The following is a 27,454-nucleotide window of genomic DNA, read 5'->3' as shown; positions in this document are numbered from 1 at the left end:
TTTTGCGCTTGCTCACTATCTCGCCGTTCTTGTACTTTCTTTCTCTCTCTCTCATGGTTTTGGCTTCGTTTTTGATGCCCCGTTTTCTATCGCTTTCGTTTTAACTTGCGTTCTTCCTCGCGCTCACTTTCCTTTTTCCTCCTTTCTTTCTCTCTCTTTCTCTTTCTTTTCTCGGTTGTATGCTAACTTCTTCTTTCATTTGATTTGTCTGTTTTCGATTCAATTTCTTGTTTCCTATCTTTGTTCTTATGGTGGGTTCCTGATTTTCCCGTGGTTTCTATTGCATTGTATTCTTTCTGTGCTTTCCTCACTCATCAGTTTCGATTTTCCATTGTCTTTCTCGTTAATTCGTTTTTTTCGCTTTTCGCTGTTTGCTTTCTCCCAGACTTGTTTTTTATGCTTTCCTTCTCTTTTTTCAACCTTCTTTTGTTGTCTTTTGTTTTTTTTTTCGTCTTTTTAAATCTATTTGCTCTCCGACTTATTATATATCGCTGCTATGGATCTCTTTTTCTCTCCCTCTTTATACCTCATTCTATCTGTTTTGATTTTTTAATGCTCTGTGAGATCGTCTACTACTCTTAACTCGCATAAAACCTTTCTTTGACATATTTGGCTCTCTTCATTTTTTGTTGGTGTGTCTAAAGTAGTTTTGCAAAAAAAAAATTCATTGAAGCGATCGCATATACACCAGTTATCACGAATAAGTTTTCAATGAGAATATCAATTGTTAAAATTTCAAGATAAGATGCATTCAGATAGCCTTTACGGACCTGCTAGTATAGATAATTAGTGTAAAAATCATTGACCCTGGTTCTCAATGTTATTCTGTCTTGTTTCCTTTTCAATTTTTTCTCATATATGAGTAAGAAAATTTAAAAAGTTTTGAGATAAAAGCTACTCAATGGAAAGCTCTTTCAGAAATTCTCGTTTATTGTTTTTTCAGGTTGTTCATTTCAGGTTGTTTGATGTGTGTGGCGTAAAAGCTGAATGTCAAATGAGCTGCAGAAATTTCGGAGTCAACCTGGTTCTGTCTTAGACTCTGATAGCGGCCGTCGGCTCTGCGTACTCGCTGAAACGATTAAAACTTTATTTGTCTGAATTTGTGTAAATGCGCAAATTGCAAACCTTGACGGAAATTTTTCATCTTTCCCCGAGAATGAGTTGTGTCCTGACGATTACGAGTGATTATACGAGCTAGAATCCTCTGAAGAGAAAGCGGATGATTACGGTAATAAACAGTTTTGGTACGCCTTGATATAAATAAACAATTGTATAGTTTTGATGCTAGGTGCTTAATTATTATTTTGTGAAATTCTTTGTAAAATTCTATAAAGAAGAGAAAAATGGTCAGTTGGGTTGGAATCAGTACTGTAAAAATCTCCAACTTGTAAACAATTGTTACTCATAAATGATAGGTGACTTCTAGAAGTTCAATTAGCCCATCATAATAGAAGTGTGCAGAATGAGCCCCAAGACGAAAAGAAATCATTGACGGAAGTTTAGCTTTTATAAATATCAATTTGAAACTTCCTAGATACAAACTTGAAATTAGTCTAATTTTTCACAATTAGTTTAAATTTGATGTCGAAATTGGTGATCCCACAATTTGACACGCACGTTACTTTGATTGCCGTTATGGCTTTTATAAACATTTCAAATTGAAATGAACACTAGTTAATAAAAAATTAGTCTAGTATGCTGAATTCACGAAAAAATGATTGCAGCATAAATTTAGGTTTTCATTGCTCAATAGGTCAGTTATTAACCCGAAGAACAATAACTTATAATTTTACAATAAACTTATAAATTAAGTTTTCAATTTTGTCAAACTGAAAACCGTGTTATAGATCAGTATATCATAAGATCATATAATATCAGAAGTAAAGACAATGAAACGTTTGTATAAGCTTGAATATATCAAATTCTTTTTTGTTGACAGAAGATGTCAACTGAAACTGAAGGTTTGAGTGGGTTGAGAGTGGAGTTGGAACACCCTTTGCCAGAAGAGATCAGAGAAATGGACAGAGACGATACTGTGTGCAAATTCTGTGGAGTGTCGTACTTCATACATCACGAGATAAAACAACTACAACAAGAGGTCAGAAGCAATTGTTTTCGTTTGCCTCCTCTCGTGAACGAAATTTTTTTTCTATTCGTCTATGTGAACAAACTGTCATCGTGCACGTTTTTCAATGATAATAGGCTGTCAGCTTTGTTAGCTTAATAATAGTTGAGATTTATCATAGCGTTTTTGCATACCACTACTACATAGACAAAAATATCTATAGATGTCCATATCTACCAAAACCTGAATTGGATGCGGCAAAGAGTGATATGTAGATTAAATTATTTAGAGTTGAAAATGAATATTAATTGGAGCAAGAGTTTAGATGCAGAATTCTTTTTGTTACAGTGGAGCAGAAAATTCTTTTGGCGGGGAATTGCTACGTCATAAGTCTTATTATAGCTGCGAAGCTGTAAGCTGAGCGGAGCTATATTGCGGTGCTCTTGGTTTTTTTACGACTCGAAGAGGAGTATTGAGATTCTACAGGTTTTTACGACTCGATGATGAGTATTGAGATTCTACAGGTTTTTACGACTCGACGATGAGTATTGAGATTCTACAGGTTTTTTTTTTAGCAGAAAGCAAGTTTGTTCATGACTTGAATTTTGACTTCTTTCTGGTCGAGCATTACCTCCGTTTTTGATCGTTGACTTCTGTTTTAGAACATTGGACTTTAACAGTAGCTTTTTTTGTAATGTATAGTAATTAGGAACTGCTGGTAATTTTCAAGGTGAAGAGGTCATTTTGAAATTTTTTGATCCTATATAAGTCACCCCTAAATATCTAAACTACACCGCACAAAGCCCCCCCCCCCCCTACCACCTATCTATTTACCCCCCCCCCCCCCACACACACATACACACACACACACACCTACCTACCCCCACCGCCCCCGCACCCTCCCCCCCCCCCAACTTACCCCCCACCTACCTCTACCCCCTACCTTCACCTAGCTTCCCCCCCCCAACTACCCCAGCACTACCCAACTCCCCAACCTATCTACCCACCCACGCACCTGCCTACCCCCCACCACCACCTACCTACCCCCCACCCCAACTTACCCCCCCCCCGCCTACACGTACCCCCCAAACTACCCCCTCCCTTCAACTAACTACCCCCCCACCCCAACTACCCCAGCACTACCCACCTCCCCAACCTATGTACCCACCCAACCCACCTAGCTCCCGCCGCACCTAAAAAATTGTCGGCATTTTTAAAACGCTTTAATGTGGTTTGTTGGGCTACTTTTGGTTTTTTCTCTTGTCTGTTTTGATATTCTGATTTCGGTAAGGTTATGATAGAGATTATAATGCACGACGATTCGAGTCGTTTCCGGTATTCTACCGGCTACGTTTTACAATTCAAAGAATTTGAATTGTATTGGGGCGCTGTATTTTTAAGATCTGTTCACTTTTTATGATTTTTGAAGTCAAATTGGAGCAGTGATTTTGTGCACGCCGAAACAGGAAGTAGAGCGAAAATAAGAGTGGTTTTGCGGCGTGAATTTTTTTCTGTAATTTTCAAGTAAAGTGAGAAAACGGTGTTTGAACAAAAATTGACTTTCTCGCTAGTGGTTTTTTGTTTACATGCGATTTTTCGTGTTTTTCTTTTTTGTATAGGATTTTTAAATGGTTTTCCAAAATTCATTCATAGCTCATTCTAGGCTTAGTTTTTTGTTTGAACCAAATTTCCATCTCTCGGTCTAGTGGTTTTTCGTTCACATGCGGCATTTTGACATTGATTTTTTGTTTTTTATCCAATTTTTTAAAATGATTTCCCCAATTCACTCATAGTCCGTTTTAGATCTAGTTTTTTGTTTAGTCAATGAAAATTCTTTGAATAGTACGTCGTCAGGATTTGCCCTGAAATGACTTTGTTTTGTCGTCTGACGCTCTTTTTCGTTTTACATTTATTCACACAGCAAAGCTGACAAATTTTCTGCATGACTTCCTCCGCTCACTAACGGCGTTTGCGCGCGTGACGTCATATCTCACTCTCTTTAGCAAAAGTTTTTTGCTTGATTAGATTTTGATCACAAGTGACTTACCTCACTCAATAAAATGACTTTTACACTAAAACTTTGTTTAATTGGAGTTTTTTACAGGTCAAAGGAACTCATATGTGCAGTCAAGGTCCCTAATAAAAGGCTTCTGCTGGATGAATTTTCACAAGCTTCATTATTTTCGCTGAATATAGTTTACCTAGTTTTTTGAGCGGCGTCTATTTTCAGCTTCGATCTGTCTCTCTTTCTATCTCTATTATACGGCCCGAAGGTCTATTCTTTCGCAGCTATTCCGACAATCTGCCGTCTATGTTTTTCCTAACTTAAAATAATTAATACTTTGTGTTGATGTTCTGCTTTTAGGTCAATTGCTTGACTTACCTCACTCAACAAAATGATTTCTGAAATCACTTAATGAACTTTAATTTTTATGAACATTACTAGTTAAAGATCAATAGTGGCATTTTTTTGGCATTTATGGAGGTTCAGGGTTCACAATAGTTGTTGTAGTTGTTTAGTCATAAGTATGGGTAATTTTCTCCTTCGAGTCGTTTCCGGAATCCTGCCGGCTATGTTTTTTCTGTTCACACTTTTTCATGTTTTTTGAAGTCAAATTGGAGTAGTGATTTTGGTCACGCCGAAACAGGAAGTGGAGAAAAAAAGCGAGTGGTTTTGCCATGTGAATTTTTTCACTCTGATTTTAAGAGTGAGCAAACGGTGTTTGAACAAAAGCTTTCTCGCTAGTGGTGTTTTGTTCACATGCGGCAATTTTACTTTGATTTTTACTGTTTTTTCGATTATTTGGATTGGACTTCATTATAAATGATTTTCCCGATCTTTTCATCGTAAATTCTAGGCCTACTTTTTTGTTTGAACCAAATTTCATTTTATCGCTAGTGGTTTTTTTGTTCACATGCGGCGATTTTACTTTGATTTTTACTGTTTTTTCGATTATTTGGATTGGACTTCATTATAAATAATTTTCCCGATCTTCTCATCGTGAATTCTAGGCCTACTTTTTTGTTTGAACCAAATTTCATTTTATTGCTAGTGGTTTTTTTGTTCACATGCGGCAATTTGACTTTGATTTTTACTGTTTTTTTCAATTTTTTTGATCGGATTTTGTTTTGTTATGTGATTTTTCCAATCCATTCATAGTCCGTTTTAAATCTAGTTTTTTGTTTAGTCAATGAAAATTCTTTGAATTGTACTTCAGGACTTGTACTGTTATGTTTTTTTTAATTCGTCGTCTCCATCTATGATTCTTACAAGCTGACTTCTTGGAATTGACTTTTTGTGACTTCAACTGCTTTGCAGATAAAATTTGTGTATTTGACGTCATTTGTTCTGCTTTTAGGTCAATTGCTTGACTTAACTCACTCAACAAAATGATTTCTGAAATCACTTAATGAACTTTAATTTTTATGAACATTACTAGTTAAAGATCAATAGTGTGCATCCAAGTAGTGCCAAAGGGCTGGTGGTCAATCTGTCTATCTTATTTCTTTAGTTGTTTCAATTCCATGAAAGGCCACAAGCGGCTATCGCGGCTATTTTCCGGCAATCTGCCGTCTATGTTTATTAGATATCTTATATATTAAATGAGTGACAGTTTATAAGGCTGCATGTTTAAGGGCTTCGAGTGGCATGTTTAAGAGACCTATAGAACAAGCGTAGTTAAGCGGACTCATAAGTAGAGGTCAATGACCGAAAACGTGCTTTTCGGTCAATGTCCGAAAGTCTGATTCGGAAGAGTTTAATGACCGAAAATACTCAGATGCAAGAGAAAGTCAATGACGAAGAAGGCAAATCTAAGCAAAATGACCAACAGTTACAAAAAATCATGGGTTCTTACTTGCTGATGCAAATTATATATTCCTGAACAAAGAAAAGCTAGGGTTCAAAAAATTTTAGAAATGGAAAAACCTCGATTTTTCCATTTTATCGCTTCTGCCTTTGTCTTGACTTTTCTTTTTTTGTTGTTTTGTTTTTCTGCTTTTCGTTTTTCCCTCATTATGTCTCATTTCTGTTTTTTCGTTTTTCTTTGTTCTTTCCTTCATTTTTCATTCTTTTCTTTCATTTTTGTTTCTCTTTGTGTCTTTCTTTTCTCTCTTGCTTTTTTGTCTTCTTCTTTTCTGTCTCTCTTTCTCTTCTTTTTTCTGTTCTTTTTCGTCCGCCTTTTTTCTTTCTCTCATTCTTTCTGTTAGTCTCTTCTGTCTCTTCTCAGTTTTGCTTAATTTATCTTTTTGCTGTCTTTTTTTTCTCTCTTTCTCTCCTTCGTTTATCTTTCTTGACTGTTTTTTTCTGCCTTTCTCCATCTTTCTCTCTTTTGTTCCTCTCTTTCTTTTCTTTTTTTAGTTTTTCAGTTTGTCGTTCTTTCCTGTTTTTTTCTGTTTTGTCTTTGTTTTCCCTTTTTTTCTGTTCTTTTTTGTCTACCTTGCTTTTCTCGCTTTATTTATTCTTTTCTTTCGCTTCTTTTGGTTATCTCTCTTTTTCTTTTCTGTATTTCGTTCCTCTCCTTCTTTTATGTAGTGCTTTCTATTTTCTCGTTCTTTCCTCCTTCCTTTTGTTTTCTTTTCTCTCACTTTTCTCTGTTTTTCCTGTCTTTCTTTTCTGTCTCTTTTCTCCCTTTCTTTTACCTCTTTCTCTTCTGTTCTTTTTTCTTCCTTTTTGTCTCTTTTGTTGCTTTCTTTCTCTTTCTCTTCTAGCTTGCTCTCATCTCTTGTTTTTCTCTTTTTCTCTCCTGCTTTTGTCTCTTACTTCTCTCTTGCTTTTCTGTTTTATTATTTGCAGTTCTCTTTTTGTCTCGTTCTTTCCTGTCTTTGGTTTCTCGATTTCTTTTCTCTCGCTTCTTTCTTTTCTCTTTTCCTTTTCGGTTCAACTTTTCTTCATTTCTCTCCTGTTTTTCTCTCTTTCGTCTCTCCGTCTTTTCTCTCTATTTTGTCTTTTCTTTCTTTTTCTCTCCTTGTATCACTTGCTTTCTTCTTCTTCTTCTCTCTCTCTCTCTCTCTCTCTCTCTCTCTCTCTCTCTTTCTCTCCTCTTTCTTTTCTGTCTTTTTCATCTTTCTTTTGTCTTTCCCTTTTATCTGTCTTTGTGTTTTTCTCTTGCTTTTTTTTTGCTTGTTTTTTCTCTTTTGTCTTTCTTCTTTTTTTCGTTTCTTTTGTGCTTTCTGCTTTCTGTTCTTTCTGTTCTTTTTTTCTTGTCTTTTTCCTTTCTTTTCTCTGTTGTTTCTTTTTTGTCGTTCTTTTCTGTTCTTTTTGGTCTGTTTTCTCTCCTTCAATATCTTGTTTCTTCTCTCTTTCTAATTGCTCCTTAAACATGCAGCCTAAAGTATTACATGCGTTACGCTACGCCACCATGTAGAAGTCGGTTATCTTTACAAGTCTTATTGCTTCTTAAATATGCAAGTTAGCAAAGCCAATAAAGATGAACACAAAATTGCTGGTTCTTGGGTTAATATACTAAACCAAACACATCCCAATTGGTACAGTCGCCACCGGCACTCCCCCCCCCCACCCGAGGTGTTTGATGTCGTCTCCGACCTCCGTCTGGGCGACCTCGACTGCGATCGCCTGACGGTAATGTAACGTAATTGTTATGGCTGTTGCACGAGGGGCATGTATTCCAGCCCGAGGCGGTACGAAATTGAATTTTCAAACTTTTCTTTTGAATGATGTTCTTGCTATGCTTTTGCGGGCCTGCTAGTAAGATATTATATGTATCGGTTATGTTTATGAGATTACTCTAAATCGTTTACAGATTGCTGATCTCAAGAAAGAGCTGGAGATGCGTCAAACAGTCGAATCTGAAAATGAGCAGTTGAAGTCAAACCAAAAAGATCTTAACGAGCAACTCAGTTCAAACGAGACAGAATTGAGAGCAGCTAGAAAAAATTTAGAAGACACAGAAAAACGGTTGTCCGATGAATTGGAATCGTTAGCAGATGTCAAGCAGCAGTTAAATTCAAAGGAATCAGAGAACACAAGAATACGAGGCGAGATGGAAAGTCTAAAGTATGTTTGGTTCGGCTTTTGTTGTTGATATTGTCTTGAACGACGTCTCACGTCTGATCACGTTGAGATCCCGTACTCGAATAAATGAGCACATCGTTGCATTATACTTAGACGCTAGACTTGGTGATTGGCAGCAAAAGTTCATAGCTGCAACTGGTTGCCAAGCGGACAGCACTAGCTGACGCTTTTGATGGTCGCATGGTTTTCCAATAGCTGCGAAGCTGTAAGCTGAGCGGAGCTATATTGCGGTGCTCTTGGTTTTTTACAATTCAAAGAATTTGAATTGTATTGGGGCGCTGTCTTTTTTTTACGACTCGAAGAGGAGTATTGGAGAAGTCCTTTTTTAAATCAATTATATTGGAGTGAATTTTGAAGCGGGAAATGAAACTCGTGAAAAAATTTGGAGTGATTTTGGTGCTGAACAAAATGAAGAGTGGAGCGAAAAGCGCATGGTTTTTTTTGTTCATATCGCTGTTTTCTAGAGAGCGAGAAATTGAGGTGTGAAAAAAAATTCTGCCAGCGAGTGGAATTTTTTGTTTACGTGCGGCTTTTTAAAGCAGTTTCTTTTGGTTAAGAGGTTTCGTTATGATTTTGTTTTAACTTTAGGCTGGTTTTGGTAGTGGTTTGAAGGTTTCTGGAAATTTATATGAATTTTATGCTAACTCGGAGGTTTTTCATTTATTTTGCTGGTTTTCGGACCAACTTTGACGATTGTTTTGTTTTACTGGCTCAAATGGGTATTGAAAAGACCCCTTCTACTTGGGCAAATTTAAGATAACAATTGGTTACGTTTTTGTGTATATGAATCATTTTTTTGTTGAGAAATATGACAAAAAGTGGAACTATTTTTCTTAATTTTTTTGCAGTTCGCTTTTTTTCTGTTTTTTAGACAAGTTTTCTAGCCTATTTTGACTTGCTTATTGTTTTGCGAGCATCTGGATACCCTATTTGCTGAAAGGAATTTTTCTTTGGATTTATATGCTTTTGTAGTATTAAAAAATTTATTAACTTTTTCCATTTTTTCAGTGCAAGTTGTTTGTACGAGCTTTTTATAATTTGGACTCAAGTATTTTTAAAAAAATTCAAATTAGTGGTTTTAATAAGTACTAGTTGTTTTGATGAAGTAATTTTGGCAGAGATAGTTTTTTCGGGATCTCAATTGATAACAAAATTTGATAGATTTTTTTGTCCTTTATTAACAGATTTGATTTTATTGCGGCGTCGATTTGTTTTTTCAATTTAGATCTGTATCTGTTTCTATCTCTTTTATACGGCATGCAAGTCCATTCTTCCGCCGCTATTCCGGCAATCCGCCGGCTATGTTTTTAGTATTTGGGAATGTTTTTTAGATAATGAGCAAAGTTGGACCGTCTTTTCTTATTTTCGTTTTGTTGGTTTGAAAAGAGATGAATGAGTTAATTCAAAACACTTCCCGAGTACAAGTTAACCGCTTCTATAAGTGAAACCGCTTCGGTAAAAGAGTCTTTTTGTTCTTCGGTTGGTTTTTCTGAGAAGACTTTTGTTTTTTAATTGCTCTCAAACGAAGTTTGTAGCCATTATATTATTCCTGTGGTCTTTTTTATTGCGATATTTCGCTGGACCGTTTTTCGTCTGACCCATTGGACTTTTTGTCCTAAAAAACAGGTAGCGCTCGGCGGGCATTAAGTGGTCGAGCAGCTCTCTCAGACTTACGTCTAACTAGTATCACAGTATGCGATTCACCAAAACTGTTTTGAGGAGACAATTTCAAGGTGTGAAGGTCGGTTCTTAGTCTTATAAGTTTGACCCCTCTATCATCCTCCTCCCCCATCAGTCACGTTAGTCGCTTGTGTTTATCCATCTTCAAACGAAATGATACTCCCATTTTTTGTTACTCTTTTAGACTCTAGCGGACATTTTAAGATGGCTTGAAGTAAAACCATTCAAGTAAAATTTGAGTAAAATTTAAGTCTAACTATTAAAATCATTTTTTTCGAGTAAAACTGCAGATTTTGTCCGAATAGAACCCATCACTCACCCCCACCTAATACTCCCGTACACCTTCCTGCACCTGGGATTTGCACCCCCTCTCGTTCATCCCTCCCAACCCCCCTCACTCAGGCCTCCCACCCTTCCCCTCCCCCGCCAATGCTAGCATCCCTAAGCCCCAGCTAGCTACTACCGAGGTCAACCGCTCGCAATTCGCCCGAGGTTGGTGCGTTATGTTTCCTCCATTTGCTGCGCGTATTTTCAAAACTTTTAATTCCCACGTAAAATAATGGCAGCAGTGCAATAGAATGATGAAATTAATCTCTTGCGAAACAGTAGTTTGGGTAATACGCTACAATGATTTGGCCTTTTTCGAAAATATAAGCGTTTTCTGACTCTTCGTATAAGTGCCTGGACATACTAGTTGAAATATTGTAATGAGGTTATTTGCTGCAGTATTTGCTATCAGTTGATTTGGTCACAAAATTTTTGTGGTTATGGATAAGATTTGTGAAAATGATATTGGTAGTTGAATTTGGATTTTGAACAAAGTTTGATGAATTATCTTTAAAATCGGACAGCTCAGTACATATGCATTGAGAACATCTGCATCAGCACTAAAAGCTATATTTTTCGGGGGAAAAATGCTGAAAAATTGATAGTCCGTTGTCTTCGAGTTTTTAATGATGCCTTTTTGATCTAAGGGGTTGGAACGGCTTGCATATCACGGATCGTCCTTTCCAATTATGAATATCCGTTATTAGAAAGTATATCTTCAGATGTTAGGTGTGTTTTCAACTGATGGAAAACAAATGCACTGTGGTGGCATTTTAATAACTCTAACCTGACAATTTAATACTGCTTCTTGCTGTTCATAGAATTTGTTTAAAAAATATTTTTGGGCTTTAGGAAAACTACCAATAGCTTAGTTGGTTCGCTGCATGAGCTTCTTCAGCAGACTAGGAATCTAAAGACAGCAGTTCCTTACCTCAGACGAGAGTTGCTAGAAATCAAGGCTGAAGTTGATCCTGAGCTCGAGAGGCTCAAACAAAGCTTCGGTGCTTTGAGCAAAATGTTTTGTACAGGTAAGAAGTGTTAGAAATATTATGGTCTATTAGGTGCTAGAAATGCTTTCCTTAGCGCCTTTTTGCATGCTTTGTGCGAACCTTCTGTGCTTTGTGCGAATCAAGTGACTGAACTTCTCATTTGAAATGATTAGATTTGATTCCGTATGTGAAACTATGCATTTTGTTATCTTTAGTCTCTGTTTATTAATGAAAGACTATTGTTTTGAAATATAGCCCTAAAAACGTTTCTATCCAGAGTAACTTAGTGTGTTGTCAACAATAACAAGTAGGCTTTTTTTGACATTATTTTTCTGTCCGAATTTTAAATTTAGCTTCCTAAGCTTTCGACAGATGCATAGTTGTCTTTACAGAAATCGATAGCTTGAAAAGTGAGAACACGGATTATGTGAAACAACTGGCCAACATAACGGAGCAACTGAATCAAAGCAACTATAATTGCGCAAAATTGACGTCAGAGAATGATGAGCTCCGTGGACTTGACAAGGCGTATAACCAATTGAAGTCAATGTACGAGTTGTCACAGAAACAGCACACAGGTAAGAAATAAAGAGTTTATTTTGCTATATCTCTAGCAACGCAAGTTTTTTTACAAAAAATTCCGGGTAGTCGAAGAGATCAAAAGAGTCTAGTTAACGAATTTACGTCCATCCAAGTTTAAAGTAATCAAACAACAATAAACAAATTTGTTAAATGTATTTCAACGCAGTTATAAAAGCTACTTAATATTGGAAAACAATCGTACGCTCCTCGTGTCACCTATAGGATTTGACTCCAAAGCAAAACGCTACATTTTCGGGTAACTGTTTAAAGTCTATTAGAAGCTAGCCTCGGAACTTTTCGTACATTTTAAATACCCATGAGGGAGTTAAAGTAGTTGAAGGGGTATGGTTCAGCATCCAAAGATATGGTTTCGAAAAAAAATTCTCTGTTTTTCAGAGTCTGATCAACTGATGTCTGAAAAGAATGAAGAGTTAAGGCGCAAAGCTTTAGAAGTGACCCAGCTACAGCAACTAAACAGGTAAAGGGAGTGAGTTAATAGAATTTGTTATTCTACCTATCGTGAAAAGTTTTAATAGGGCATAGTAGTTTTAATCTCCACTGTACTTAATTAAATGACACAATAGAACGAAAAATCGCTGATTTTAGTTCATATTTTGTGTACCATGTGTTTACTTTGTGTTCATATTTTTCTAATTGAGATTATGGCTGATAACCTGTAAAAGCAAATCTTAACTGTGAGGGACTTTGTTTTAGCAGCAAAAATGGGGAAATGGAAACATTAAAAAAGCAACTGGAAAACAGCTCAGCTACTCTGCAGAAGTCAGTTCAATGGTTAGTCAGTCTGCCACCCACAGTTGCGTGTGACGTTTACTTTCTGCGAGAAAATAGAATTGATATTTGGTAAACTTGATATAGCAATAGAGAATTTATCAAACTCCGAGGCAAAGCCGAGATGTTGAAAAACTTTGAAAGGGCGATAACAACCGTGGCTTGTTTTTAATCAATTCTCGTTGCGATTAAAAGTTACATAACTTGCACCACACTGAAATTGATTAGGCTATGTTTTCCGCGACTTTTCTAGCCTCGATCCTTTGCCCTCACTCCCCCACGGCCCCCTAATGCTAGCATTACTGAGCCCCAGATGGCTAAAAAACGCTCATCGGTTGTTCTGGAGCAATTCGCCCGACTTTAGTCTGGTTTGTTTCAATTGTTTTGAAGTTTTGTTGGCAGACAAAATATAACTAGACATAAGCAATTGTTTTGATAGAACAGGAAGCTACTCCCGGACTTACAGCTCAAGTATTTCTGCCTTACTGGACTTACAGCTCAAGTATTTCCGCCTTGTATTATCAAGTACTATAGTAACTCAGTAGTTTCGTTTTTAAGAGAGCGGTGTCAGGAAAAAGTACACAGTGCCGAAATATACCCAATATGTTGCTTTTATTAGCGTAAAATTGCCGCGGGCACATAGTTGTTTTTAAATTTTATAGATAGCCGCCATCAGCCTCTCAACCGCTGTTATTTAAGCGCTCTCCTTTTTTTTCAATCCGAAGAATTTGAATTTTATTGGTGCGCTGTCTTTTAAATGATCCATCGACACTTTTTCGACCTTGTCAATAAGAATACAGGCTGGAGAAAGGATTCTAATCATACTGGAATAGTAACAAGAGCAAGAAGTGAGTAGTTGTAAAGCGTCAAATGTTTTCAAACAACTTTTGTAGTTAAGTGAGGAATTGGTGTTTAACTGATCTTCGGTTTTTGAGCCACATGTGACAATTTGACCTCATTTTTCGCTTTTTTCCATTTTCTGCACAGCCTCTTTTAAGAGGTGATAGAGTGTTCAAACAATTCATCATTTTAATTATTTAAACCTCTCAAAAGACAACTTAGGTTTTGAGACTTTTGCTATTTGTTTTTGAAATATAAGTAAGCTTCTATTGCTCTTGAGCGAAGTGTGAAGGAGTAGCCGCTATCAGCCTTTCAGCCGGTGTTATTTAGGCTCTCTCCTTTTTTCACTCTAAAGAATTTGAATTATATTGGTGCGCTGTCTTTTAAATGGTCCATCCACACTTTTTCGACCTTGTGAATAAGAATACAGGCTGGAGAAAGGATTCTAATTACGCTGGAATAGTAAGAGGAGCAAGAAGTGAGTAGTTGTAAAGCGTCAAATGTTTTCAAACCACTTTTGTAGTTAAGTGAGAAATTGGTGTTTAACTGATTTTTGGTTTTTGAGCCACATGTGGCAATTTGACCTTTTTTCGTTTTTTTCCATTTTCTACACACACATAAGAGTTGATAGTGTGTTCTAATAATTTATTGTTTTAATTGTTTAATCCCCTCAAAAGGCAACTTCGGTTTTTAGACTTTGGTTGTGTGTGTTTTTATGAAATATAAGTAAGCTTCTGTTGCTCTTGAGCGAAGTTTGAAGCGATTATTGTTAGTATGGGTGTCGATGTTTTTAATGCAAAATTTTTGCTGAACTGTTTTTGCGCTTTTATTCTTGAAAATTCGTTGATGTTTTAATCGATTTTGGCAAGCTTGAGTTCTGCGTTATAAAGTTTCTTGATAATATGGAAGAGACGGTGAGCGAAAAAGGAGCAACATCATTGTGGCGTAGTGGTGAAGCTGTTGGACTGTTTGACTCATAAGGCATTTCTAAACTACAGCCCCCTAAATCAAATTTCCCACGCCTGTCCTTTGAGAGCAGTTGAGAGCAGTTTATCAGTTTATTCGTTGGTCAGTTTATTTTTTGGATTTCGCCTGTTTTTGCCTGATTTTTTACATAATTTTTGTTGTTCTGTTACAGTCTCATCAATGATCGGACTGACTCTCTCATAAAGCATATATAAAACAATTCAATCATTTGAATGAAAGATAATTGTTTCAACGACTTTGATGCTACTTGTTATCAGAAAAAAGCTACTTATGGAATTTTCATTGTTTTACCACGTATATTTAAATCTGTTTAATTGCTTCTATTCATAAGTAAGAGTTAACGGATTTGTCACGGATTTTGGCAGTTCTTGCACTGTCTTCGTTTTTCTATCACCTAATCGTGCTAATTACAGGTCTGTAGGCGCTCTATGATTCATACTTGAAGCTATTTAATCGTTTTCTTTTCTTTTCACGACTCGGACACCACGATTTTTTTTTTCGAAAATTTTTGATAGGTCCTTGCATATACTGCTACCTCTGCTACGTGGTCCCTGAACTATTTTTTTTTCTACGGGGTCTCTGCTACGTGGTCCCTGAAGATGATATGCTTTATGTTCATGGATAGTGTGATAAATGTAGACAATTTTAAGTTTTAGCTGCGTGTTTCAATGACCTTGATTCGTGTTTCAATGACATTAGTTGAAATCGGTTTCTATCCAATTAATGCTTCCTTTCAGTTTCTGTTTTGGTGTTTGCTCTCTGAACTCTCATTATGTGAATGTTTTTGGAGGTTGAGGTTGTTGAATCTAATATTGCTGATAACTCTATTTTCCTCAAAAGAGAAATGAAATCAGTTTGTATACTTTTTTGTAATGTTCTGTTTATTTTCGGTGACCTGGTAGTATATGATTGTCTTGGTTTGTTCTGTATACTATTACAGGGTCTTCTTCTGAAGAGACTGATAGTGTTGTCTCCAGTTCGATCAATTGTTTTGGTTGTAGTTCAGGACTTGTCCCGCTATGTTTTTATAATTCGGTTTTATTGTTTTGCATAAGTCACCGCTTTCAAGTTTGGCTTTAAATTAGCTCATTCACTATTTCAATTGAATGGAATTTAGACTTCACTCAGCAAATTTACGCAAATCTGGTCAACGTCCAAAAGCGAAATCAAAAGAAATGGTCAAAACAATAGATCCAGGCTTTAGACTTAAAGTGTATTAAGGTATCATACTTCCTTGAGTATGCTGCTAACTGATATTAGTATTAAGCTTATAGTCCTGTAAGTGAGAGGTTGAATTCAGCATATCGAATCTAATGAAACTGTGGCGCATATTAGAATTTTTTTCACCCTTAGGAAAAAAGCTACGCTCTTGTCATTTTTATCTAATTGTTTCAAACCCAACGTCGGTCAGAGAGGTAAGCAGCGGCTATTTTCCGGCAATCTGTCGGCTATGTTTTAACTATAAGAGTATATCATATGACCATCTGTTTCCGCTTCGTTGGACTTTTTAGTTGTCATTGAGTTAGTTGTCATATTGGAGTAGTTGTTGTTACAGCGAAGTATTAATGAGAGCAAAGGAGTGGGTCGTTTTAAAGCGGAAAATTTTTTCATGCTGATCAATAAGTTCTTCCTTTCTTGAGTGATAATAAATTTTAAGTGTATTTCATTAGGCCTCTGAGAATTGGTATTAAGCTATTTTGAACCGAAAATTATATCAAGTTATCCTCTCAAGTATAATAAATGTTCTTGTAAAGCCAACTGCTAATTTGTAATCCGATTATTGAACGAAAAGATTAGAGGTGATAATCTGGGTTTAATGGCTGTGGTTATTTTGGCACATTGGGTTTTTGGCAGCTATATTTGCACATTAGGTTTTACAATGATCTTTTGTAAATCACAGCGTTTAAATTAGATTCTATTGTAGTGTAAATATATTGTCAGGACATTTCAAGCAAATATTTTTTTTCCTTCGATAAACACAAATTTTGCTCTCCTTCAATTATGGGGATCGTTTCGTTTGAATGCCAGCTTAGTGGGCACACATTGCCATATTCACCCCAATAACGTGCCATATCTCTTATAATGATTTAATGTTATGGCGCGTGTATCTGGGGGTGCATATTGCATTGAGGGGATGGAAACACAAACGGAAGAGATCCAATTGATAATCTTTTATAGTATCGATATCCTCATTTTCTCAAGGTACAAAGACGAACTTTCATTAAAGAGTTCAGCTTTAATGCTTCCTTTCAGTTTCTGTTTTGGTGTTTGCTCTCTGAACTCTCATTATGTGAATGTTTTTGGAGGTTGAGGTTGTTGAATCTAATATTGCTGATAACTCTATTTTCCTCAAAAGAGAAATGAAATCAGTTTGTATACTTTTCTGTAATGTTCTGTTTATTTTCGGTGACCTGGTAGTATATGATTGTCTTGGTTTGTTCTGTATACTATTACAGGGTCTTCTTCTGAAGAGACTGATAGTGTTGTCTCCAGTTCGATCAATTGTTTTGGTTGTAGTTCAGGACTTGTCCCGCTATGTTTTTATAATTCGGTTTTATTGTTTTGCATAAGTCACCGCTTTCAAGTTTGGCTTTAAATTAGCTCATTCACTATTTCAATTGAATGGAATTTAGACTTCACTCAGCAAATTTACGCAAATCTGGTCAACGTCCAAAAGCGAAATCAAAAGAAATGGTCAAAACAATAGATCCAGGCTTTAGACTTAAAGTGTATTAAGGTATCATACTTCCTTGAGTATGCTGCTAACTGATATTAGTATTAAGCTTATAGTCCTGTAAGTGAGAGGTTGAATTCAGCATATCGAATCTAATGAAACTGTGGCGCATATTAGAATTTTTTTCACCCTTAGGAAAAAAGCTACGCTCTTGTCATTTTTATCTAATTGTTTCAAACCCAACGTCGGTCAGAGAGGTAAGCAGCGGCTATTTTCCGGCAATCTGTCGGCTATGTTTTAACTATAAGAGTATATCATATGACCATCTGTTTCCGCTTCGTTGGACTTTTTAGTTGTCATTGAGTTAGTTGTCATATTGGAGTAGTTGTTGTTACAGCGAAGTATTAATGAGAGCAAAGGAGTGGGTCGTTTTAAAGCGGAAAATTTTTTCATGCTGATCAATAAGTTCTTCCTTTCTTGAGTGATAATAAAATTTAAGTGTATTTCATTAGGCCTCTGAGAATTGGTATTAAGCTATTTCGAACCGAAAATTATATCAAGTTATCCTCTCAAGTATAATAAATGTTCTTGTAAAGCCAACTGCTAATTTGTAATCCGATTATTGAACGAAAAGATTAGAGGTGATAATCTGGGTTTAATGGCTGTGGTTATTTTGGCACATTGGGTTTTTGGCAGCTATATTTGCACATTAGGTTTTACAATGATCTTTTGTAAATCACAGCGTTTAAATTAGATTCTATTGTAGTGTAAATATATTGTCAGGACATTTCAAGCAAATATTTTTTTCCTTCGATAAACACAAATTTTGCTCTCCTTCAATTATGGGGATCGTTTCGTTTGAATGCCAGCTTAGTGGGCACACATTGCCATATTCACCCCAATAACGTGCCATATCTCTTATAATGATTTAATGTTATGGCGCGTGTATCGGGGGGTGCATATTGCATTGAGGGGATGAAAACACAAACGGAAGAGATCCAATTGATAATCTTTTATTGTATCGATATCCTCATTTTCTCAAGGTACAAAGACGAACTTTCATTAAAGAGTTCAGCTGTTAATGACTTGGAGAGACAAATAGCCCTACTGAGAGCAGAGATAGCCGAGAAGGAGTCGTTGACCAATCAGAGAGTGGCAGAATCTGAGCAGACGGTGACTGAGTACGAGAAGATCAAGGAGGCGTTTCTCATTGCGAAAGGAGAGAACGAAAATTTGCGTCAAGAAAGGTAAAAGTTGTGGCTAATTTTTAATTGGTTTTTAATAGCCGCGAAGAGAGTGAAACTTAATTATCTCATCGTAGTTTTCTAATAGCCGCCGTCAGCCTCTCAAACTGCTATTATTTAGGTGCTCTCTTTTTTTATAATTCAAAGAATTTAGTTATATTGGGCCGCTGTCCTGTTTTTTAAGATCTGTTCACACATTTTCATGATTTTTGAAGTCTAATTGGAGTAGTGATTTTGGTCACACCAAAACAGGAAGTGGAGCGAACAAGCGACTCGTTTTGCGGTGTGAAATTTTTGTCGCTCTAATTTTGAAGTAGAGTGAGAAAACGGTGTTTGAACAACAAAAATTTCCTTTTCTCGCTATTGGTTTTTTGTTCACATGCGGCAATTTCACTTTGATTTTTACAGATTTTTCGATTTTTTTTGGATCAGATTTCATTCTATATGGTTTTTCCAATTCATTCATAGCTCATTCTAGGTCGTTTTTTGTTTGAACCAAATTTCCATTTCTCGCTCCAGTGGTTTTTTTGTTCACATGCGGCATTTTGACATTGATTTTGTTTTTTTTTCTCATTTTTTTATCTGATTTTCTAAAATGGTTTTCCCAATTCACTCATAGTCCGTTCTAGGTCTAATTTTTTGTTTAGTCAATGAAAATTCTTTGAATTGTACGTCAGGACTTGTCCTGCTATGTTTTTTTTAATTCGCTTTGCTTTTTGATCACGTTTTTCGTTTTATATAAGTAACCACGACTTTCACGTTTGACTTCTGACTTACCTCATTCACTGTTTTAACTGAATGGTTTTTAAATCCAATCACTCGATTAATTACGCAAGATAGTGAATACAGTCAAGGTCAAAAGAGCAAAATCCAAAGAGACGGGATGAACCGATAAAGCCCGGTCATTAAGTCATTTAGAATTGGGTTATCAAAGTTCATTAGAGTGTTTGCTAGGAGGCGAAAGGAGAGAACGAAAATTTGCGTCAAGAAAGGTAAAAGTTGTGGCTAATTTTTAATTGGGTTTTAATAGCCGCGAAGAGAGTGAAACCTAATTATCTCATCGTAGTTTTCTAATAGCCGCCGTCAGCCTCTCAAACTGCTATTATTTAGGCGCTCTCTTTTTTTATAATTCAAAGAATTTAGTTATATTGGGCCGCTGTCCTGTTTTTTAAGATCTGTTCACACATTTTCATGATTTTTGAAGTCTAATTGGAGTAGTGATTTTGGTCACACCAAAACAGGAAGTGGAGCGAACAAGCGACTCGTTTTGCGGTGTGAAATTTTTGTCGCTCTAATTTTGAAGTAGAGTGAGAAAACGGTGTTTGAACAACAAAAATTTCCTTTTCTCGCTATTGGTTTTTTGTTCACATGCGGCAATTTCACTTTGATTTTTACAGATTTTTCGATTTTTTTTGGATCAGATTTCATTCTATATGGTTTTTCCAATTCATTCATAGCTCATTCTAGGTCGTTTTTTGTTTGAACCAAATTTCCATTTCTCGCTCCAGTGGTTTTTTTGTTCACATGCGGCATTTTGACATTGATTTTGTTTTTTTTTCTCATTTTTTTATCTGATTTTCTAAAATGGTTTTCCCAATTCACTCATAGTCCGTTCTAGGTCTAATTTTTTGTTTAGTCAATGAAAATTCTTTGAATTGTACGTCAGGACTTGTCCTGCTATGTTTTTTTTTAATTCGCTTTGCTTTTTGATCACGCTTTTCGTTTTATATAAGTAACCACGACTTTCACGTTTGACTTCTGACTTACCTCATTCACTGTTTTAACTGAATGGTTTTTAAATCCATTCACTCGATTAATTACGCAAGATAGTGAATACAGTCAAGGTCAAAAGAGCAAAATCCAAAGAGACGGGATGAACCGATAAAGCCCGGTCATTAAGTCATTTAGAATTGGGTTATCAAAGTTCATTGGAGTGTTTGCTAGCTGGCATTGGTATTAAGCTTATTAGTTTTCGGTTTAGAAGCTGAATTAAGTATAGTTAGAAGAATCTTAGAATCCAATCGAAACTGCACGCCGAAGTAGAACACTTTTTGACTCTGCAAAGAAAAAAAATTTGGCCAATTTATCTTTTTCTGTTTCAATCACGATGTGCATCAAGCGCGTCAACGGCGGTTATTTTCCGACAATCTGCTTTTTTTTGTTTTGTTTTGAATGTTTTTATTTTAAGATTGAGATTTATGGCAATTGTCCTGCTATAGTTTTTCAATTCATCGCTCTTCGTTTTGTTGCGATCATTTGATAACGCGTTGAAGTCAAAGAGCGACTTTTGCGGCTGAATTTGTTTGCGTGACGTCATTTTTTCTCCAGTTGGTATCACTTTTGTGGTCAATCTTGTTAAATCGTAAATCACATCATACGGCGCTCAAGCAATTGACTTAGTTTCTCACTGAGTAAATCTAATTGGAAAATGTAAATTATAATTGAAATTGAATCGAATCGATGTCACCCGAGTTAGATTATTTTAAAGAAAGACCTGAAAGACATTTTAAAGGAGATATAGAATTTAAAATCAAATTTATTCGCGTAACCTTATGTTTTAAGCCCCAAGGTCTTCTTAAGTTGATGACTGAACGGATTATTTCCCGGCTTATGTATGGCAATTTTTCACTACTCGAAGAGAATTTGCGAAAGGTCTTTTTTAAATGGAAATGCTGAGTGTAGTTAGAACAGGAAGTGACTCACGTGAGAACAGTCTAAAGGGCAAACTATTGAGCACAGTTGACGAGAAGAATATTTAAAGATCCATCAAAGAAAGGTTTTTTTTTCTGTTGATGCTTTTTGAGAGAATGAGAAAACTAGATGGGGAAAAAATTCGCTCCTCTTGCAAATTGTCGTTCAAGCTCTGCTTGTTCATTTTTTGCTGATGTTTATTTGAGTAGCTGTTTATTTTCTTTAAGCTCAGTTTGTCGTAGTTAAATGTAATAAACGTTTTCAAGGTGGTTTTTGGGCGCTTGGGCCATTTTTCGTAGTTAGTTGGCGTTTTGCTAATTGCTCTCAAAGTTTAAGGCAATTGTTGTAAACGTGTCTTTTTTGTGGTAAGTTTTTACTTGACCGTTTCTGCGGTTTTGTTCCAGAACCTTCTTTGAATTCTCAGTTGACCTTTTCCCGCCTCACTTCATTTTTGAGTGATCTCAATTGCGTTCATTTTTGTTGCTAACATGAAGGCGGTTGTAAACAGTTGAAGATCAAAACTTTTGTAGCTTAGTGGTAAAGATGTCAGATTGCTATCTTGGAGGTCGCGGTTTCAAAACCAGATGACGGAGTTTTTGCACCCATAAAAAAGTTCCCGAGTTACGCCCCTAAATTAAATTGCCCCCGCTTGTTATTCAACAGCAATTCATCCCACGTTGGTCGGTTTATTTTGTAATTTCTTCGTGTTCAATTATGTTGAATTCCCCGCTTTTTAGTCAAATATACGATATATTGAGTTTTTTGTATGAAGATGAAATTCAATGACACGAAAATTTTCAATTGCTCTTGAATGAACTTCATAGCAATTATTGTAAACGTTTTGTTCTTTTTTATGCAAATTGTTCGCTTGACCATTTTTCGCTTTTCCTCTAGAACATTCTTTGACTTCTCAAGTGACTTTTTCACGCTAGAATAAAATTGAGTGCAGCATAGCAAAAGGAAGAGCCTGATGGCCGAGTGGGCAGTGCTTCTGGTGAGGAAGCAGGAGGTCCGTGGTTCGATTATCATCGTGGGCGACTATTTTTGGACCCATAAAAGATTTATCTAGGCTACAGCCCCTGAATTAAATTGTCTTGCCTGTCGTTCGAGAGCAATTATTCTGACGTTAGTCGGTTTATGTTTAATTCTTTTTGGTACAGATAGATCTTAATTTTTGGCAACACAAGCGTACAAGATTCACAACAATTTGAGAAAATTTAGACTGATTTTGACAGATCTTGTTAGTTCTCTTACAATACTGCCACTTTTTATTTCTGTTACAGAGAGGAAAGTTTCACTTTTCGTTTTTCAATCGGAGGCAGTTTTTGTTACGTTTGAATGCTTAGTACTGAGCAAAATTCGGAAAAGTTTTCCGGGCTCTAAAAATTTTAATGTTCTTTTAATGGAAGTTATCTTGTGGTTTTTGTGCTTTACTGTAAATTGCAGGATCACTGAAGGCAAACTTTTTTTAAATATCATGATAGCAATTTTTTTTGAACGTTTTGGGAAGTTTTTTTGGTGACTTCTGCCATGCAGCAGGAAAAATCTCTCAATTAATTAGTGAAATTTGATTCAATGGACAACGACAGAAGATGTTTAATTGCTCCCAAACGAAGTTTGTAGCAATTATATTATGCTGTAGTCTTTTTAATGCAATTCTTCGCTGGACCAATTTTTCGTCTGACCCATATTACTTTTCATCCTCAAAAATGGGATAAACAGGTAATGCTCGGAGGGCATTAAGTTCTCTTAGAGCCTTACGCCTGACCAGTCTTTAAGGATGCGATTCGTCAAAACTATTTTGAGGCAAAAATTTTATGGTGTGAAGGGCGGTTCTTATTCTTGAGTTTGATCCCCCCACTCAAGCACCCCCCCCCCACTCAATCACCCACAAGTCCACTCTCCTCCACCTGTGGGTCTGGACCCCTTCTCGTCCAACCCTACTCCCTTGCAATGCTTGCATCTCTGAGCCTCAGCTGGGTACTACCGAAGCCAACCACTCGCCAGTTGTTTGAGAGCAATTTGCCCGACCTTAGTCGGTTAGGTTAGTAGTTGAATTGGCATAAAATTGGTATAGGATAGACTGATTTTTCAACAGATGCTGAAAGATTTTAAGTTTTTAGTAGTATTTCCCGAATTATGTTGTGGAAGTCGCCTTCGAAGTTATTGGTGAACTCGGATTTGAACTATTATTTTCTTGTGTGCTTTTAGAGAAACGTTGATTGCTGCTCACCAAAGGAGGATTGAAGAATTGCAGGAGAACTTCCGAGAGAGACTTAACTCTGGAGGGACTGACTTCGAGATGAAGGTTCTTCCCTATTCCATTCATTATCAATATAGTGTTGCCTTTGCTAAAGTAGAGTATACTGTATGAAATTAAAAACAATGTTTTCTAACAAGCTGTTAGCAAGGAAAATGTTTATAAATAAACATTTGATAGCTGCACTAAAAACGATAACAGAACGAAAGTTTCATTATCCAATTACATGATGTTTCAACCTGCCATGAAGCTCTCCACTCTTTTAATGCTGACATTAAGTATTCTTCACTCAAAAATGCTGATAAGCCTGAAATGGTTACAATAGCTAATTAACTCCGGTTAATAAATAAGAAAGCAAAATAGAGCATAAATCGTAACTGTTCTTTCATCTAGTTCGTGATAATTTAGTATAACCTTAGTCAAGATTCTATGACCTATTGATTATGTGTATTTCAGATGAAAGAGGTCCTACAGAATGAGCGTGACAAGTTTGAAAGAGAGAAGCAACTCTTTTTGGACTCAATGGCCGCCAACCACAAAATCGTGAGTAGTGAATGGCTTTTTTTCAGTGATTTCGGACTTTTCTTCGTAATACAATAGTTACTATGATAGTCGAGGTTGCGTTGCCAGAACAAAGCAACACGTGATCAGACCGTTTCCAATAGTATTGGGGGAAAGTCTAGGTTCAAAATTACAGGGTCTTGACATCCGCAAGAGTTCATTAAAGTCTGAACAATGGTCCAGTACAACGTCTGATCTGAGGTCAATTTAGTCAAGAACCTCACTCCGTGTTGTATTTAGTGGCTTCGAATAAAAATTGTCATTGCAATTTAACGAAGCTCCTTTTCAGTCACTACCAAAAAAGTGTTTTTTAAGCTTGTTAACTGTGATCAATCTGTGTTGCAGGAGTTGGATATAGAGCGACAGAAGTTTGACGAATTGCAGAGTAACCAGAACAAACTTATCGAATCAACCAGAAATGAGGTTAGCTCTTTTTTCGCTATGACCTTAACTTCCTCTGATAGCTTTGCGGAAGTCCTTTTCAAGGGAAACGATGTCGAGCAAAGCCCTATTTGGCCCATTTATCAATCTCCGGTGATAATTTTTGTGGTCACGGTATAAAAACGTAGCTCGGAACCTAAGTGACGGATTATAACACTCCCCCAATTTTCCCTCATTTTTGAAATTGATTACAAGTTTTTTTAAAGGTATGAACGCGCGACGGTCAGAATCAGGTTCGTTTTATAATTTTTAAGATGTTGATCGGGTCAATCTTCGGATATTTATGTTCAGATGATAGCGTTTGCCCGGGACGAAGCTCGATCATTGCAAACCACAATCTCCAATCTGAAGCGTGATCTTGAGGTTTCTCAAACATCGTATGATGAGAAACTGGAATCAAAGCAGCGGGAACTGGATCTGCTAAACCAGCGCTTGAGATCCGCCGAAGAGAATCTTAATGAGCAGCAGAGTCTAGACCAGAGAATGAGTGAACAGAGTTCAGGCAGAGTCGAAGAGGTAATGGGGAGGAACGGCGTCCTCGAAAAGGAGAAGGAAGAACTGACGGTTCAGTTGGAAAATGCTTTGAGCGAGGTACGGGGGACTATTTAGAAAGAATTTTTAATGCCCTAACTAATGTATCACATTCGAAAGTGAAAAAAAGTAATTCATAAGTATTGTTTCACATAAATTTTTCAAATTATTATTTTCAATTTAGTTTGATACAAACGAATTTAATAAATTGCTACAAATTAAGATAAGACGTTGCTGAAGTAAAGGCACTAATGATCTGAGATGTTTCGTGATTATATTTCACCATTAGCCAATTATTTATAAACAGAGTTGTAGATATAAAATGTATTTTCTGTTTACTGGGTTGCCTATATGTTGAATTGAAATTTCAGGTGAAGAGTTTACAAGACACAGTTCGTCGCGAATGTGAAGAGCGATTCGAACTGACAGAAGCTCTGGCCGAAGCTAGAGAAACACTTTTAAAAAATCATCTGCAAGTAAACGGAAATACAAGTGGTCATAACCTTCAGTTTTTGAGCAAATACTCTATGAGCAACGGATCTGCAAGATTGCCTGAACTGAATTCCAACTCAGCCCCAATGGCTGAAAGTCAAAAGAGCAACAGAATTTTGGACGATGCAAGGGTGACCTCCGATCTTCCACCGAGAGGACCTGCCAATGTTTCCTCTCGAAGCTTGCAGCCATCGCAGTACGCAAAAGAACCCACCCCTCCTCAACCTGAAAGTAGAGACGGGTCCCATCGAAGCTTTCCAAGACGATCGTCAACTCTTAGCCGAGCTAGTGTCGGATCTAACAATTCTAGCACGTCTCAAACTCAGCCTGCCGACAGAACATTGGCCTTGTACAGAGCTTCCAAGATGCATGTCAATAAGACAAACTCAAATGGTTCTGTTAACAGCTCTCAAAATGAGCGGAAAATGAGCTCTAATGGTGCTAATAGTGAGTTTAAAACAATGTTAAACTTAGCTATGAGACGCGGTAGCTCGCAGTAGTAATATGATTTAGCTATTTTCTATTTTGTATCAAGTGTTTAAAGATTGATCAACTGGACTGTATAAATGTAAATGAGAATGTAAATTATCTATTCAGTATGAATGATAGAATAAATATGAATACACTATTTGTCCACCAGTCAAAAAGTTAAGATTATAGAGCTAGAAATTCAGCTCGAGTACTCAAAAATTAAGCTTCCATAAGCTCTTGCAAAAACAGAAATTCCTTTCAGAGAATGCGGAACGAAATTTAGCGTAGCACTTATTCACATTATTGAGTTGTTTCGACATTAGAGTTCATTTTGAATTCTAACTGCTCTCATCTGAAGTTTTTATGGATCTTTTCAACAATTGCCCCCCTTTTGCAAGGAGGGGGGGGGGGGCTATTCTTGAATAGAATTTAAGCGAGCGATTTATTAAGCAATCAGAGACGACTACTAATTTTCCGTGTATGCTCATACTGTGTTAAACTGGATAGAATAAAATGCCATGCTAGGGCAATTAGCCGAATTGGAATACAATGCGAAAAGAATTTCCGACTGGCGGGTCGGTGGGCGCGCTTCGCCGCGATAGCCGACCCGCGATTTCCGGATTACATCCCACAGTGCGTGAGAGGCATGGCCGTGAACAGCGGTCCGCAACCGCCTAAACTGATATTCGGTTATCTAAACTGTAGGCCAACTAATATTATGGTAAGGTATATAGCACTAAAGGATTGGCGATTCTCTACTGGTACCAAACGGAGGGGGGCAATTGTTGAAAAGATCCGTTGATATTGTTCATCTATGTGCACACTTTTGCGATCTTTAATTTGAGCGGTATTTTATTCAAATGATTTGCCTTTTTATTGAGAGAACGGATAAAACAATGAAGTTCGAGGGTATTAAGTTGCTGTACAAATAAAACTACATGAAAAATTTCGCCAGTTTTATTTGCGCTACAGTCAATTTGTCACCTCTAATTTCACTAATAATCATATTTATAGGAATTTTTTCGGATTGTCCGCAAAATATGCATACTGTTTTTTCCAACTGTTTCTACATTGATTCCATGTGCAAGCTCGAATGTTCAAGAATAGTTAAGTAAGCTTCCAGAACAGAATCTCTTGCCACAACGGAATTTCTTTTCAGACTCTCCGAAACGAAATTTGTCGCAGCACTTCACATTGAGTTGTTTAGACATTAGAGTTCAGTTTGAATTCTAACTACCAACTCAAGTTTTCATTGCTTATCTATGTGCTGTGCACTTATGCGATCTTGAACGTGAGCGCTTTTTTGTTCGAACGATTTGACTTGTCGAGAGAAAGGGGATGAACCGCTGAAGTTCGATGGTATTAAGTTTCTGTACAAATAAAACCAAATACAAGGTTGGTCGAACTCATTTGCAATACAGTGCATTTTGTGACCTCTAATTTCACTAAGCATCATGTTTATAGGAAAGGATTCGGATTGCCCATTTTCGTACTGGCTTGTTATGCATGATATATTTTGGAAATGTTTGTACATTTAATATATTTGCAAATTTTCATTTTGTGTAAGATTTTCGCTTCTGCTTTGAAAACACTTATGCTATCGTGGAACTAAAGTTTTTCTTGGGAAAATTGAGATGTCAAATTCATTTTAGCCAGGGCTCTGGAATAGTGAGCTGGGGCTTTTAAAGCTGAATGGTTCCTGGAATCACCTCCAAGTTGCGGGTGCCAATTTCTAATGAATCGTTTCCACAAGATTTTACTTTTCCTCAAATTTTTCATTTGACAGTTTTGCTTAT

At 36.6% G+C, this 27,454-nt stretch overlaps 2 protein-coding genes across 2 annotated transcripts in view; one reads left to right on the top strand and one right to left on the bottom strand.

The window, feature by feature from the left end:
* Positions 1 to 27,454, bottom strand: part of LOC142349975 (dnaJ homolog subfamily C member 8-like) — a 440,478-nt gene that overhangs the window by 286,891 nt on the left and 126,133 nt on the right. The gene's annotated exons all lie outside the window — the stretch shown is intronic.
* On the top strand, positions 880 to 25,981 carry LOC142349283 (uncharacterized). The gene is made up of 13 exons (XM_075400745.1): positions 880 to 1,228; positions 1,940 to 2,098; positions 7,828 to 8,081; positions 10,959 to 11,134; positions 11,488 to 11,673; positions 12,074 to 12,155; positions 12,392 to 12,469; positions 18,011 to 18,214; positions 23,114 to 23,210; positions 23,619 to 23,705; positions 24,069 to 24,146; positions 24,456 to 24,755; positions 25,067 to 25,981. Exons 1-13 carry the CDS (start codon positions 1,220 to 1,222, stop codon positions 25,685 to 25,687), a joined length of 2,331 nt encoding a protein of 776 aa, XP_075256860.1. The 5' UTR covers positions 880 to 1,219; the 3' UTR covers positions 25,688 to 25,981.

The sequence above is a fragment of the Convolutriloba macropyga genome, chromosome 11 (genome assembly GCF_964194025.1).
Source record: "Convolutriloba macropyga chromosome 11, txConMacr16.3, whole genome shotgun sequence".
Classification (NCBI taxonomy): Eukaryota; Metazoa; Xenacoelomorpha; order Acoela; family Convolutidae; genus Convolutriloba; species Convolutriloba macropyga.
The sequence above is the reverse complement of the archived record's forward strand: the minus strand, read 5'-3'. Positions and strand labels throughout refer to the sequence as shown.